Source organism: Andrographis paniculata, unplaced genomic scaffold (genome assembly GCF_009805555.1).
Source record: "Andrographis paniculata isolate CXL003 unplaced genomic scaffold, ASM980555v1 Contig57END, whole genome shotgun sequence".
In the NCBI taxonomy this organism is placed as follows: Eukaryota; Viridiplantae; Streptophyta; class Magnoliopsida; order Lamiales; family Acanthaceae; genus Andrographis; species Andrographis paniculata.
Window position 1 is genome coordinate 686,883 of NW_026137592.1, and position 17,138 is coordinate 704,020.

Sequence of the window (17,138 nt, forward strand, 5' to 3'; positions counted from 1 at the left end):
TAAATAGATTGTTAAGGGACGAAGAGAATATTAAATTGAAATTTATTATAAAATAGAATGTAAATGACCAAAATGCTTTTACTTTACGAAGAGTTGAAAAAATAGGTTAAAGTGGTAATCATATTGATATTTGTGTAAATATTAGATTAAAGTGGTAATCATATTGATATTTGTGTAAATATTGTATAAAAACAAAGATAGTTTTGTTGTACAGTGGAGATTATGATTACTAAATAAAGAAATATGACAATTGTTTTGAGATATACGAAAATAGAAAACAAAAAAACTCTTTTGGGACGGATATAATATATCATATTAACATTTATTGTGTGACTGATATATTCTATTGTGTTAGTATAATTGATTTGTTACGTTGAAATCATAATATATTGTGATATAGTCATAATATTACTATATGTAATTCTATAATGTACTATTAAAATATATTATACCCTCTCCGTCTCATATCTATATATCAATTTACTTTATGCACGGAATTTTAGGATTATTAGTATTATATTGGAATGTAGTATAAGTAAATGTAAAAAGACTAAATTACCCTTATTAGTATTGTATGATATAAAGGTAATGACATTCATGTAATATATTGTAAATTGGAAGAGTATTTGTAATATTAAGTAGATAGTACAGTTACTAAAAAAAATGAATACTTTGTTATGGAACAGACGAAAATAAAAAAAATGAATAAATTGTTAAAAGTCAGAGGAAATATATATTATTTTCTTTATAAATATACATTGATTGAGTTGAGCGTAATACAATTATAATCATAAGATAATAAGAGGGGCAATGGAAAAAATTTATCACATATTTATTTCATAAGATGATATGCTAATAGTACGTTTGTTTGACAGATTTATTAGGATTTCTATTATTTATTAGTCTCTTCATTCCAATACAATAGTCTTATTTATCATTTTTGTCCGTAAAAAAACAATAGTCTCATTTTCATAAATAATCATATCACCATAAAACTATCCCTATTTTTTTATTATTATTACAAAATTGTCACTACTTTTTACAGTAATATACTCACAATGGCAAAAAAGTCATTTGTCCATACTTTTTACCGACTACCAATATAATATCAATATTCCTTAAATCATGTGTACAACACAATAAGACTATACTTTTGGGACGGAGGGAGTATTTTTTTTTTCAAAAAAATATCAAATAAAATACATACATTTATGTTATACTAAAAATTAATTTTACATTCACAATATCAAATCAACACCTATTTATATCACATTATACAACCATTTTAATTCAAAATTTTTACTATTCAAGTTTCAACTTAAAATTCAAACTCCCAAACAAATACACCATAATTGTAAGTCCTATAAATTGACCTGTTGATGTTGAAATAAATTTGTGAGTAATCAAGAGTTCCAACCCTTTCGAAGTTTATACCGTACATAAGAGTAGCTACATCGGTTTTTGTTTAGCCGACTTCCCCCGGTATCTATACCATATTCCCTGCGCTTCTATCACTACAAAAAAATATTCATTTTGTAACAAGATTTTTTCGTTGTTAAATCTATTTTTTCCGTTACTAATGATATTAGAGACGAAATTTGAGATGGAATTACGTTAGCTACGTGAACTTTAGGAACGAAATTCCGTTACAAATATATTATTTTTTTGTAGTGTATGCTAATATTTTGATTCAACTTGGAAAAGCCTTGGTGCAAAAGATGCCGCATCAAATCACTTTTTATTCTTATTTATTCCTTATCTCAACCTCTTATCTCTCAACCTCCATAAACTCATTTGGATCGACATTGTTTGCACTTACCAAAAGGATTTCACTCTTTCTTTGCTTTCTTTCTAAATCGACATTTTTCAAAAAATAATTTATGCAGATTTATAATGAAAAACCACTTCACTTTGCTCTCCACCAACCATCAATATCGGCATTCAATCGAGCAATTTTGCTATGTAATAAATAGCTATTGACGTTTCTCATCACTCGGTTTTGCATTTAATTATTTTTAAACTATTATTCAAGCTCCATCACTGCAATCTGATTGGAAAAAAAAAGTTTGATAAAAGATAAATGAGATGACCCATTGTGGATGATTCATCAAATGGAGTAAAAATAGGATTGAATGAGGTGAAACACGTTGAATACACGTGTGTAACAAAACTTTTTTGATCTATTATCATTGTATGTGCGTTAAATCATGGATATTGACACATTTTTACATGGCCAATGACTCACAAATCTCATAAAAGATAAAATTTTAAATTATCTTTCGTTCAATTATTAAATTATATATTTTAAAATAATTTCAATAATAACAAATTTTTATTTAATATACAAGTTTATTATTTCCTTTGTTGATGTTACAAATACTATAAATTTGAAAATTGAAAAAACATAGTTAGTAAATATAAGTATAAGATTAATAAATGTATTAAAGAAAAAAAGTAGGTACAATACAAAAAGTAAAATAAATATGCTATTGTCAAATCATAAACATGAACAATAGATATATATTTTTGTATATATATTAAACATGACACTTTTATATACATTGATAATAAGATATACATATATTTTAAAATTGTAAGAATTTATAGAAAGAGAAATTTTGTACAATATATATATATATATGTATAAATATTTTAATTTTGATAATATTTATTACTTTTTATATGTGTAGTATTGTTGGTATTTTCAATATTTTTAGAATTATATTTCAATAAAATATATGCAATACGGTTATCATTTTGTAGACAATAAAATTTTATATAATACAAATGAATAAAAAAAATATATATTTATTTATTCTTACCATAAATTAATTTTATAAAAAATGAGAAGTTTTAAAGATAAATAAAAATATTTGTTAATTGAGAAGAGAGATAGAAATAAAGGGATTTTAAGTGGTCCTACATGTAAAATATTAGAAGTTTAATTAAATTGATTTATATTTGTTAAATATATTTAAAATTGATAAATTTACCAAAAATTAAAAAAAATCATCTTTGTACCAATAAAAGAATAGGATCATCTGTGACGAAACGAAAAAAGTATTACACTTTATCTACTAAAAAAATAATAATTTAATATAAAATACTCCTCCCGTTTCATAAGTAAATATATTTGTTTATTGCACGTAATTTTAGAAATATTAGTATTATATTGAAATATAGTATGAATAAAATAGAAATGACTAAAATAACTTTATTGGCACGTGTGATATAAATGTAATGACATTTGTATAATATATTGTAAATTATAAGGGTATTTGTAATGTTAGGCAGATAATACAATTATTAAAAAATAAAATAAATACTTTATTATGAGACAAATTAAAATAAAAAATAAATATTTTATTATAGAATGAAGATAGTATTATTTTTTATATTATCAATATAATTCTTTATATAGAGCATATATAATCTTGAATAATAATTTGAATTTAAAATAAAAAATCAAGCTCATCCCAACTACTTTTTATAAATTCTAGAGTTTCTGTACAGCTGTCTTCCACAGAATCAATTATTCTGGGCCCACTGATCTTTTCCTCCCTCTTTTATCCTTAGTTGAATGGTGTAGATTTATGATTATTTTTATTATTAAGGTTACATTTGTATTTTCACTTATCAAAAATTTATCTTTTATCAAAATTTTTAATTCATCCTATTTAATGCTCAGTTTTCCATCACTATCAATTTCCAAAGCCAAAACCTATGAACAGTTTTAGGGTTTCAGTTGGAGAAGAAATTGGATTATTGGAAGCCTACCGCTCACTGAATTTGCGAAGATCAATACACAGGTATGGTTGAAGCTTAGCGCATGGGTTGCTGGGTTAGGGTTTGTGTTTGCTTGAATTTCAGAAACCAGAATTTAAAGAAGAAAAGATATATATATATTGTGTCTTTCTTTTTTATTTTTATGGTTTTTTGTTATGAACAGAACAGCAGTTCTGTGTTGAGCAGATTCAAAGATAGTAAGGTGGACACATTGTGTATTTATTTGAGGTTGAGATTGTTTTGTTCATTTATTTCTATTTTGATAGCTTTTCATAGTTATCTTTTTACTTTAGTTTAGTTGTTTATTCACAAGATAAGTGGGATCTTCTTCTAGTCTTAGTTTGGTAATATTTGATCTGTAGGAGAGAGAAAGTAATGTGTAGGAGAGAGAAAGTTACTTTTGGAAAAAAGAGAAAGAAAATAAAAGTTATGTGTTTGGTTATCTTGTGTTTTTGTTGGTTTAAATGCTTTAGATCTGAACATTTATGTGTTGGTTTTCTTGTGATTTGATTTTGTTTAAATGCTTTAGATCTTAGAATAATTGTTTGATTTGATAAGGTGAATTAGCTGACAATCTTCCGGAATTTCAATCCATGACTTTATGGTTGTGGATTCACGCTATGGTTTCGTTTGTACATGGGATGTTGTAGGGGTGTTTTTGACTCCAACCTCACTATTTTTTAGCTATGAGTTCGCCCCACATGTCATTAATAATTTTGGCCGAACTTATTAACCTGCAAACTAGGCCCGGCAAGGCCAGTCATACTAACCAAATTATACGTGACAGACAAGATGTGAAGGCGTTGTAGTTTGAATCCATGACCTCTCGATCACAAGTCCATTCCCACAACATCAGTCCATCCCTTACGGGACAGGGACGAGTTTCTTTTTTTACATGGGATGTTGTATGGGGTGTTTTTTACTCCCAACATTACTATTTTCTAATACCCCCCGTCTTTTTTTACATGGGATGTAAGAAAAAGTGTTTTTGACTCCAATCTTACTAATTTTTTAATGCCCTTATGTACGGGATACTTATCCCATTTTTATTGGATATATTCTAATATAAAAATAAAGTGGTAAAAAGTGAAGTCCCGTATTATTGAAAATTTACTAAGAATTTGTTAAAAAAATAGTGAGGTGAATAGAAAAAATAGTGACAAAATTGTTATTATTTGTTAAAATAGGGTTGATAAAACGGTGAGTAGATTTAACTTTGTACTATAAATTGATTATGCATAAGTTCATAGTAGACAATAAAAAAGAAAAACTGGTATAATTATTCCGAATGGAGAGAGTGTTACAATAAACACTTTTAGGGTGTTCTTAGTTTGGTCCGTTAGGATTTTTTTGAAAATTTTTTACTATTCATTATTTTTTCCCTAAATATATTAAATCTAATATATATTTTTATTTTTTTATATTACCTTACTAATCACTATTATATTAAAAACAACACACCGATATGTATTTATATCGCATGAAACAATTATTCAAAAATAAAATTTACTATCCAAAATTCAATACAAAACCAAAACCCTAAACAAACATATATGTTCTTTTACCATTTCAATCCAAAATCAATACTATTCACAAAATACTATTTAAATAAAAACTCAAATCAAAACTTTATTTCAAATCATAATTGTTTTTAGTTTTTGGTGTTAAGTTTGAGGAAACACGTAGATGATATAAAAAATGATATTTTGTGTTGAATTGTTAATTATTGTGTGTGGGCAAAGTACATGTTATATATAACTCAAAAGTTTTAGTGCTTAACTTCTTACACCACATCCAACACATTCTTTAGGTGTTTTGAATTTCAAATTAGTTGGATGTATTTTAATAATAAGTGAATGTATGATGTGATTCAAGGGGAATTTACTTGACATGAATGTATGGTTTGTTTATTCATTTTTAAAATGTAAAATAGTTATTGGATATGGATATCATATTCAAATATATTGAAGGGTAAATTATACAACACTTTCTTGTGTTTTAGTAAAAATACACAAAACACCTCGTATTTATTTATTGCGTGAAATCCCCTTGTGTTTTAAATTTTGCACAAAAAACCCTTTTCGTCCAAAGTTGATGTTTGAGTGTAAAATCAAATCTAATTATGCAAGTTTTATACAAATAAAAGAGGTAAAATATCTTAAATAGTCCTTTTTTTTTTAATTAAATAAATAAATAAAAAATTGATTGATCCCTTATTTTTATAGTTTTTGCAAAATCGAGATAACAGTTTATCTAAAAAAAATTATAAAATGAAAGATTAATCAATTATTTATTTATTTATTTTATTAGAAAAAGACTATTTAATATATTTACCTCTTTTATCTTTATAAAATTTGCATAATTAACTTTGTATTTACATTCATCAGTTTTGGACGAAAAAAGGTGTTTTGTGCACACTTTAATTTAACACAATGGGTTTCACACAATAAATAAAATACAAGTTTTTTTGTGCATTTTATTAAAACACAAGTGTTGTTGTAAAAAAAAAAAATGAAAACATGCCAAGTAAACACACCTTACGGCTTAGGCTTTGTTATCTTCAATACTTATTATATTTTCCAAAAAAATTTTACTATGCAATTTCTAGAGTTCCATATAACTAAGATATTTTTTTAATTTTTATTTATTTATTTATAAAACATCACATTCATATTATGTTTAATTACAAAACACAATACCCCCTTAGTTTTTGTGTTTTGGGGTTGATTTTTTATTTTTTCCTTAAATTTGATGTAGGGGTTAATTTTGTGTTAGAATAACTAGGGGATGTGATAGTTTGAATAGAAACTTGATATTAAATACTCTTTCCGACTTGAAAAATATGCTCATACTTTTTATTATGGGTTTTAGTGTGAGTGTGTACTTTCAGTTATTTTTTGTTTTTTATAGCAAAAGTACTCTTTTTGTCTTAGATATGGTATCATGGTTATTGTAGACACGAAAATTAATGAGAGTTATAACTAGTAAATAATTAAAAATGTATTAGTAAAAGTAATTAAAATACAATATAAATAATAGATTAAAATTAAGATAACTAATTAGTTTAATTAAAATTATAAATTAGAAAATTTAAAATGTGATTAAAGTTTGTAATTTTTTTTTTAAAAAGAAATGTGACATTAAATGTAGAACGTGCAGAAACGGAAACGTGGATACGATACGTTTGTGGAACATAGAAAGTACAAAAAGTTTGTATAATTGTTTATTAAATAAGAAAATAAAAACATTTTTAGAAAATGGACAAAAAGAACTAAGCATAATTTTAGAAGACAAGAGGAGTATGATATTTTTAGAGAAAAATCAGAATATTGAATAGAAAAACATCATAGGAAATATACAAGTAAACAAACCATGTATATGCCATCAATGTAACACATTTTGAAGGGTGTTTAGAACGAGAGATTATGGGGCTTGTTTGGTTTTGATTTGAGTTTGGGATTTTGATTTGAAAATGTTAGTTTAAATATCTTGGTATGATAGCTTTGTGAAAAAATTAGTATATTTTTATTAGAAACCGTGCTAGTTGAATAGTGTTGATTTGGATTTGAAATCCAAACCAATGGTTGATAGAGGCATTTTCTCTATTATAATAATATATTTGGTTCATAATATACTTAACTATGTTACCATATCCAATCTAATATATGGGATAAAATAATTCTTAAGATTATAGTAAATAATAAACCCATATTAGTAGTTGACACATCGTTTAATGACGGGAAAAAAATCAAGCATCGTAATATATATATATATATACACATATAGAAGAACCAATAGTTGCCTTAAAATCTAACATATAGTATCAAATCACAAACTTCTTCATCATCTAGGTCAATGACCATAAGGTCGTTTTGATGGCTATCAATGGATGACGTATACATCTAAGAAATGACCATGTAGAAGTTAAAAGAGCCATCAAAGTTAACCAATGTGCCAAGTTAGCTCACATCCCACCATTTATGGGTTTGAGTAGGCTAACATATGTTGGTTTCAGGCTTTTTTTTTTTTTTTTTTTTTTTTTTTTTTTTGGTTCTATATACAAAAATTATTGAAATTATCATTATCTTACTTTTAGATATTAACCAATATGTTCTATAGGTCAAATTAATAGTCTAACATGTAGTAACAAATGTTGAAGTTGTGGACTTTAAAAATTGTAATATATACAACTCAAAAGGTGTCGATTTTTAATGACTAGACTACCAAAGAAGAATGAGAGAGTTATGCTTAGACATAAGAAACAAAAGAGTTTAACTATTAGCAAAATAAACGAATAATTTTGGGTGTGTTCCTTTTCGTGTTCCCAAAAAATTATTATATTACACACTCATTATTTTTATATTATCTACACAATTTCCTATATTTCATATAAAAAATTTACCCTTCAAAGCGAAACACAAAACAAAAAAACCCTTTATATTTGTAACTTTTTGGTCAACGTCTAGTCAATAAAAGATGAAGTCAAAGTCAAAGAACCCGAGTTGAAGCTAAAGAAGAAGTAGCATTTTACAAGAAGAGAATTGGATGTGGTTTTATTAAATTAGAATTTATAGCTCTGTTTAAATAGAAGTTTTTAGAGTTTTAAAAAAATTTAGAAATTGTAAAAAATTCGATATTTGATGTGAGGTTATGCAGATGAAATAGATATGTGATGTTATGTTTTTTGAAAAAGCTACTGTTGATGAATAGTGTTAAAATCTACAAAAGTACGTAAGTAAATAGAGCCTATATGTTTGGACTTAGGCCAACCCACTTAGGAATTTATAATGTGATGAAAATTGGATATCCCTACCTTTCTTTTAGGTGTAGTGGGGTGGGGCGAAGCAGCCTGGTGGCCCTAATTTATTGTGATAGGTTTGTTGAACGGTTGAAAGCTGAATCACCCCCACACAAGCATCTTCCCTGTTCGCCTTTCCCGCTACAACTACATTTTTTCAAGGGTAAAATAGTAGTGTTAGGTTAGAAAGTTAAATTAATTAGTTAGATATCATGTGTTGCTGCCTTGCTTCTGTCATTCATTGCCATCTTTTTCTTTTCTTTTTTTTTTTTTTCTTTTTATGATTTTCATCTTATTAGGTGATCATTTATCTTCTTCATATGTCTTGCTGCCGTAAGTATTGTGTTCTATAGCTAGATAACCCTACCACCCCCTTCATGAGTGTCTGAACAAAAATTTATGTTCAATATTAATGGTTGAAGGCTTGCCCTTTGGATAGAGAACCTTAGGATGTGGAGGACAATACATTTGATTCATTAGAACATGGGTCTGTTGACAAGGAGGTAACAACATTGGATGGGGATGACCAACTTAGCTGCTTTAATTCCTCATTTTGGCCTTGTAAGTTGTTATGAAGCACATTACTAGGAGAAAAAAGTCGAAGATTTGTAATATTCTAAATGGCTAAAGATATCTTTGGAGTTAGGTTTCCATGCTTGGTAGTAGTCCTTTAAGGTAAGTTATCATTATTTATTAATACTTGTCAGAATTTCATTCTCATATCTAGAAAACAGTTTCTATTTTGGCTTTCAGCTTGGGACAAGGTTACCACTTTAGTTCGTTGACTTATTTCGTTTACTGATAGAAATTAAGTTTCATACCATATTAGAAGTTTTATGGTTTGCTTTTCTATTTTGTGTCTGAACCCTGTTTTGTCTATTCAAAGTGAGATTACAGTTCTCATTATTTATTTAGTGGCTAATATCTTATGTTCTACTTTTCCAGTCGTTAAGATGAGTTTTAACAACTTAAGTAGCAACCATGGTCTTCAAGAGCTTGGTACAAAGGCTGTAAAGTTGGAGCAACATTTCGTCAGAGGATCACAACAAAATGTGTACCCCCAAATCTATTTTTCTAGGTCTGAAGAATCCAAATCCCTTTCTAGGGGGCATTGCATTGAGGAAAATATGTCTGCCTCTTTAAATGTGCCAAACATTGGTGCAAGTGTTGCAAATCGAGGCGGGCCTTCAGTTGATAATTCTACCCTTTGTTCTACATCATCAATATCTCCTGCCCCCATTTGTCGTCAGTTTTGGAAAGCTGGGAATTACAATGACAGGCTCATTTCTAAGCCACCCAGCCTAAGTAATGCTCTCTGATAGTCAAAGACTATCTCGTTAAGACATTATCTAAACTTTCTGAAAAATCAAGTTTCATGTTATGGAAGAGTTTATTTGCTTACATCTGTTGCTCCATGTTTTCAGTGCCAGATTTATCTGATTTGATTCTTAATGTTTGCCTGTTTGATTGGCAGATGGCACAGGTCATGTTCATATCCATCCCAAATTTCTTCATTCCAATGCCACTTCACATAAATGGGCCTTCGGCGGTATGTGATGTTGAATGGAGTTTCATGTTTCAACTTGGGTATATTGTATTAGATGCCGGTACTTAATGCATTCTCATCTCACATCTCCTCACTGTTGTTGCAGCCATAGCAGAACTGGTTGATAATGCTGTTGATGAGGTAATTGTTCTTGCAATCAATTTCTCATTTTTGTTAGTTCATATTTTGATCATGATGCCATCAACAACTAGACAGCTTCTTATTATGCTTGGTTTTTTTTTTTTTTGTTTTTTTTGTTTATTTATATTTTTTATTGGTTGCTTGTGCTGAGTATGTAAAGTTTTGACCCTGGCCTTGGAGTTACTTTAATCTCTCATTTTTAACTGGTTACATCATATACTACAATAGTACAATGTGATTCATTTTCGTATTTCCTTTCAACAAGTATTATCTGTTTTCAAATCAGACAAGGTACCAATAGCTTTGGTGCATGTTTTTCTTTCCTCTTATGATCTTCTTCTATTTTAGCAAAAGTTTTACGATTATGCGCAAATTATTGTAAATGAAAATACAGAAAGTGTGCACTTTAGATCCATAAATGAGTAGTTCATTATATTTGTATTTAATATCTATTTAATTAGTAGATACGAAATGGAGCTGCCACCTTTGTTAATGTAGATAAAACTGCAAATCCCAGGGATGGAAATACTGCTCTGTTAATTCAAGGTATTTAACTTTTTTTGGCTTACAATGACAAGTATAAATTTCTTGGCTTTTATCCTTCATACACTCGAAAGTTTATAAGTGTTCTCTTTACTGTCTTCTATAAGATGATGGTGGTGGAATGACTCCTGAAGCTATGCGGTGCTGCCTTAGTTTCGGGTTTTCTGATAAGAAGTCAAAAAATGCAATAGGGCAATGTAAGTAAGAAAACATTAACAAACAAGGGTAATGTTTTGTTATAGGAAACTTTGTATTTCTAACTTGCTGCATTTCAGATGGAAATGGCTTCAAGACCAGCTCTATGAGACTTGGGGCTGATGTCATTGTCTTCAGCCGTAGCAAGAGGAACAGGTTACCTTACTTTCTTTGTTTGTGGAAGTCTACTCGGCTACCCTCTTAAGTTTGGTTGTTATTTTTGGGTAGATTGTGTTACGATTTGCTTCCTTGCCTAACACATTTTATATATTGTTGCATTTACGTTTCTCTAAAAACCTAAAATTGAAACACAAACTCCTTTAATGACTGAGGAAACACTCTTCTCTTGAAACACGGTGGCCATGTTTGGATACATTTTGGGTGCCCCTTAATCCCTCACTCAGGAAAAAAAAATCCTTTGTATTTAATGTAACTGAAAATCTTTTTATTTCAACTATTTTTATTTTATTCATTATTTGTATCTAGATGTAATCTGTCTTATGCTTTTTGCTCAAGAAAGAGCATAGGCATTGTTTAGTTTAAGTAACTGTGCTGCCAGAAAAAGGAGAGTTGTTAATGTATACCTTCTTCCGAAGCTTTGGTGATCTGTATGCTTTGTGCTCCTTTTTGCCTTCTGCTCATGAATGTTCTTTGGGCAGATTATTGATTAGAAGTTATATCAACATTGTAGATAATAGTTAAGGATTGTAAAGAAAAATATGGTAGAAGAACCTGGAATACCTTTTGCACACATTTTAGTGTACTCATTTTTTTATTTTTTTTTTCCTATCATATGCCTTATTCATTTGTTCGAAGAATCAGGGCTTGATAGATCCCTAGATAGTTATCTCATTGATGATAATAATTTGATGATATCGTAACTGATGTTTCCCTACTTATATCCATTAATTTGTTATGTGTCCAGTCTTTTATCCAATTAAGTGAGATTAATGAAGAGTTGCATTTTTGGGGCATTAAATTTGTAGATGCAAGCTTACATCTTTGTTACATTGCTTATCTCTATGGTAACTTGATGGGAGTGTCAATAATACATACTTGATATTACCATGGCTAAAATGACTAGAATATTCAGTCAGAATATTATAAAATTGTAACAAATATCTTCCTTATTATCACTCTAGTCAAGGTGCTCGTTATATATTGAATAAGGTCGGTTTGATGATATGAGTTGGCCCCTTTTTGTGCATTTTGTTTTTGGATGTAGTGATAAAAAAATTGAAACCACATTATCTCACCTTTCTAACATGTTTTACTATTCTTTTTTCTCTTAATCAGGAAGTCGACCCAAAGTGTCGGTCTACTATCTTATACATTTTTAATGCAAACAAGACAGGATAGAATATTGGTTCCAATGGTCAGTTTCTTGTTCTGGTCTAATTTTATATCCAATTGAAGGGATAAGGTGATTAAATGAGTGTGGCTTGTTGTAAAAAAATGAAAATTGCGAACTCTATGTCACCGAGGAACTTCATTTTCTTGGTTCTAATTGTTGTTGCAATGCTAAAACACTATCCATTAATGACTATTGTTCTTCAAAGACATCATTGCCATAAACTATTATGAGATTCTTGTGGATCTCTGACTTCAGCTTCTTGATTTTCATATGAAAGCGCTAAGTAGAGAAGTCTACGAGGGTTATCATATTGTGTTCTTTAGCCTCAAAGGTGAATGGAACATGCATCTACATATTAATGTTTTATTAATGCTTAAGAATTCCCTCATTTGTATTTTCAGGATTTTCTTATTGTAGACAGTGACATTTTGCCTAATTTTTATACTTACTGATCTGATGTATGAGTGCTCTCTCTGTTTCTTTGAACTCTCTTCTCATGACCAATTAACTTTGTTGTGATGCAGTGCATGTTGGTATTCGTGAATTCAATTTTGGTATATGCTGAGCTTTCCTTGAAAGATTTTTACTTTGTGTTTACACAGGTTGATTACCAGTTTGATTCACACAGTGGCAAATGGACTCCAATACACAGTGAAGAACAACACAATAGCAATCTGTCCATCTTGTTACAATGGTCTCCATTTGCTACAACTGCTGAACTTCTGAAACAAGTGTGTATAACTTCCGGGCCAATAATTGCATTTTTTTTTTTCTTACAACTGATAATGTCAGCTTTCATACTTAATTTATCCTTTATGTTTGATAATGCAGTGTGATGAAACCCGTGATCATGGTACAAGGATAATCATCTATAATTTATGGCATGATGATGTAGGAAAGTTGGAACTTGATTTCGAATCAGATCCTGGGGTATGGATTTGTTTATTATATCCACGACCACTGATTTTCACTGCAATGATTTATTTTTTCCTAGGTAGAGATCTGACTAGCATCCGCATATAAAATTTTGTATCAGGATATCTGTATATCCAAGGGAAACAATAATCAGAAAGTTTCTTCCAAGAAGGAAACAACTGAACATCTTGCTTTCCGCATTCACTATTCACTTCGTGTAAGTTTGTGCCATATATGTTAAATCATTGGATAAAAATCATTCTGCTATATATCATAGTAATGTCTAGTCTTCACATTTGTGCAGGCATATTTGTCTATTCTTTACTTGAAAATTGAGGACAACTTCTGCATAATATTGCGTGGACAAGTTGTTGAGTTTCATAGCATAGCTAATGATCTCAAATTCCCTGAATTCATTTTGTACCGGCCACATAATGCCGAGGTGAGGATTTGTTTATTCAAATTCCTACAAACACACAATAGATAGATAAAAACACATGTCAAATGCTGATGCGCATACTTAAATGCATGCATAAATATTGCTCAAGTGGATTGATATTGAATGTAGTAATTGAGAAAGCGCACCTAATGATATACTGTTCTCACAGGAATAAACTGTTTTTGAATAAATTCAAACCTCAAAAATTAGTCTTAATACTTCAATTTGCATTGGTCCGGCGGATAGATGACTTAAATTCACATCTTTGTATACTTTGTGAATCTGCTCTAAATTTAGTGAATATATGATTATAAATCTATATGTGTTCTTACTATAAAGATCTTCTCTTATGGTTTTCAGTTGCTTGTCGGACCATTCTCTTGGACATTTATTTTGCTACTCCCTTTGTTGATTGCAGGGTCAAATACTCACAACCATTGGGTTTGTTAAGGAAGCTCCAGATGTCAACGTGCATGGTTTTAATGTCTACCACAAGAATAGATTAATACTGGTGAGTACTTCTACTTCATCTATATGCATCTATATTATTCATTGTTTTAAATTGTTACGGTTTTGTTTGGATTAGTCATGATAAATAGTATGCGAATGTGGTGAGATTGAATGGTAATAACTGGAATTGATTTTTCTTTTGTAATTTCTTGTATACAAAATGTGTCAATTGTATGATGCGATAGAGTAAATGAGCAATGGCTAGATTTTGGGTGTGGATTAGAAAATTTTTGTGTGAAAATTATAAATGAATTTGGATACTGGACAAAGATTTTCATTCACTGAAATTTTTGCACTTTTGATTTTCTTATATTATGTCAGAATTATCTTAACTGAAGTTATTGTTGGCGGATTACGTATTTATGCAAGTGATTTTGATGGTAGATTTGATACCAAAGTGTATAGTTGTGTTCAAAAGTCACTTAAGCTCTTGATAACTGTAACATTTCTCTTAACTAATTTCAAAATTATCAGAACCACCTATTGGGATTGGGAAAGCCATATTCACATGTTCCGATGTATGGGTTTGTAATACTAAGTACGAATTAGTTAGAAGATTATCATTATCTTGCCAGCAACGTACGGACATTCTATTTTAGTTTGGTCCTAATGGCAAAAGATATCTTTTTATATTAAGATAATTACGTACACCTTGAAGAGTAAGGATAAAATGTGTTACTTCCCTTTTATCTCGTTACTGATCTTTATCATACAACCATGTCTGTCCTCTCTTCTTTCTGCAGCCATTTTGGCACGTCGTAGCCTACTCAACAAACCGAGGTAGAGGCGTTGTGGGTAAGATTTTCAGTTTCTGGTGTATCTCCAATAATCTATGTATCTTTTCCCTGATTTATATAAGTCGTGGGCCATTGTTGCGCAGGGGTTTTAGAAGCTAATTTTATTCAGCCAACACATAACAAGCAAGATTTCGAAAAAACTCCAGTTTTTCTGAAGCTTGCAGCCCGGCTCAAAGAAATGACACTCGAATACTGGTTTGTGATTCCTCGACAAATATAGATCAAACCAAATACTTCTCAATAATTTGTAGCAAATGTATATTTACAGTGAATTCTGGTTGTTTGTGCCGAGGAATTGATGTCATTTTGAAAACTGATTCATAAATTTGGCAGGGATTACCATTGTGGACTTATTGGTTATCAGGTTACAAAAAATCCTCGACCGAACACAACCTCTTATGCTCAAATTCCGGCTCCATCCAGGCAACCAAATGCTCAAATTCCGGCCCCATCCAGGCAATCAAATGCTCAAATTCCGGCCCCATCCAAGCAGCCAAATAGTATATTCAAGCCTGTTGTGCTGACTAAAAATCCGTCCGACCATGTTGTTGGTGCTAAAGCACCTTCTGCAGTCAGTTCCAGTCGACATCAAGTACGATCAAATCAGGCCACCAAAGAATACAGTAACCCAATGGGGGCACTTATTGAACAATTTTTAGAGGGTAAGAAATTGATTTTTGTTTCAATTACAACACTTGTCCGTAATAATGCGGGATTAAACCTCAGTCTCTGTTGAGGTGATAAGTACTTAAAGCGATTAGGATTTTGTTTGGTTTTGATATGAATTTGATCCTATTCATATCAATTTTAATTTAAATAGTATTTTGACGCGATGTTTTATTAGAGAAAATAACATTTTTTTTATTGGGAACCGTGCAGACGGTATACACTTTCAAAATCTTCCTTGAGCTTTCAAATCCTTAAAACTTATAGATTTCCTTTTGCATTTCTTCTTGCAGGGCCACCTTCAAAGCGAAAAGCGCATGCCCAGAGTGCTGAACCCAAGAAAATTAGAAGGACTGAAACTACGGCGACTCCAGCCAATAATTCTGATGGTGGAGTTGTAGAGGTGATTGATTATACAAGAAAACTGCTGTTCTAATTTCAATATTTTCTTCGTTTTGTTCTTTTTGGAATTCGACCATTCATTGATGGATTCTTCGATGCACTCCCATTACTGATATTCCCCCTTTGATGGAGCAGGTGGTTGGTACTGTAAATCAAGACGCGGCTGCCATAATTCAAGAAAACAAAAGGCTCAAGGCTCAGTAAGTCTTACTTCATCACCTCTCTTTTCCATTGCATTCGATCATCTCATGATATACTATGTATTTTTTATTTAATATATTACACCCAAAATTTAGTTTTCATTCAAAACATCTACAACGTCAAGCACATTTTTAATTCAAAACTTCTACTATTCCAAAAAACACAACCAAAGATATTTGAATTCTATTATATTTTTATTCAGATGCGAAGAGTACGAGAAACAAGACGAAGAGCTCAATCAGAAGGTATTTCAAGTCCTTTCCCTCGGCTCTCAGCAATTTACATTACATGTGAAAATTGCCGGGGAAGGGGCTGTGATGACATTCAATAACAGTAGGAGTCCGTCGACAACATCTGATTTTGTATCCCATGTTAATTATAATTGTTTCTCATGTTCGTCCAGGTAACACGACTAACAGAAGAAGTAAAAGGAGCGCAGCGGGAGTACGCCCGTTTGCTGCTAGAATCGAAAATCTTGGAGAGAGTTGAGCAGAACAATAGAGGGATCAAATCTGTCTAAATTTTCTCCTATTTTTTTGGTTTTTTGCCTTGCTGTGAAAATGCAAATTTTCCGAGCTTAAGGTGTCGGGTTTTCCCTTCATTGTTCTTGTATGTATTTTGCTTTGGTTTTTCAAGTATAAACTTTTGTTGATGCAAGAAAGCTTGCATTTTGGCATTGTTGAAGCAAGCTGCTTTTTGTATGGCATCGCCTTTAAGCAATCAATGTATCTATGTGTTCCAAAATTACTATTCATCTTCCTTTTCCATTTATCCATCTTCATAAATTTTTAATTTTTGCTTAAATGATGAATTGAATGTGACATTTTACAACAAGATATAGTGTA

At 30.2% G+C, this 17,138-nt stretch overlaps 1 protein-coding gene across 1 annotated transcript; it reads left to right on the plus strand.

The window, feature by feature from the left end:
* The first annotated feature begins 3,705 nt into the window (after positions 1-3,705).
* Positions 3,706-17,060, plus strand: LOC127257176 (protein MICRORCHIDIA 6). The gene is made up of 20 exons (XM_051283543.1): positions 3,706-3,809; positions 9,530-9,889; positions 10,059-10,133; positions 10,237-10,271; positions 10,736-10,817; positions 10,922-11,011; positions 11,090-11,165; positions 12,306-12,384; positions 12,966-13,094; positions 13,195-13,293; positions 13,400-13,495; positions 13,583-13,720; positions 14,136-14,228; positions 14,971-15,022; positions 15,108-15,219; positions 15,358-15,686; positions 15,984-16,093; positions 16,228-16,292; positions 16,496-16,538; positions 16,697-17,060. Exons 2-20 carry the CDS (start codon positions 9,538-9,540, stop codon positions 16,811-16,813), a joined length of 2,172 nt encoding a protein of 723 aa, XP_051139500.1. The 5' UTR covers positions 3,706-3,809; positions 9,530-9,537; the 3' UTR covers positions 16,814-17,060.
* The last annotated feature ends 78 nt before the right edge of the window (positions 17,061-17,138 follow it).

What these genes read in the sequence shown, in the direction of transcription:
- LOC127257176 (XM_051283543.1), top strand. Translation starts at nt 9,538, where the DNA reads ATGAGTTTTAACAACTTAAGTAGCAACCATGGTCTTCAAGAGCTTGGT. An exon ending in TTCTAAGCCACCCAGCCTAA is followed by an intron (nt 9,890 to 10,058) that starts GTAATGCTCTCT and finishes TTTGATTGGCAG; the next exon opens with ATGGCACAGGTCATGTTCAT. An exon ending in TACTGCTCTGTTAATTCAAG is followed by an intron (nt 10,818 to 10,921) that starts GTATTTAACTTT and finishes GTCTTCTATAAG; the next exon opens with ATGATGGTGGTGGAATGACT.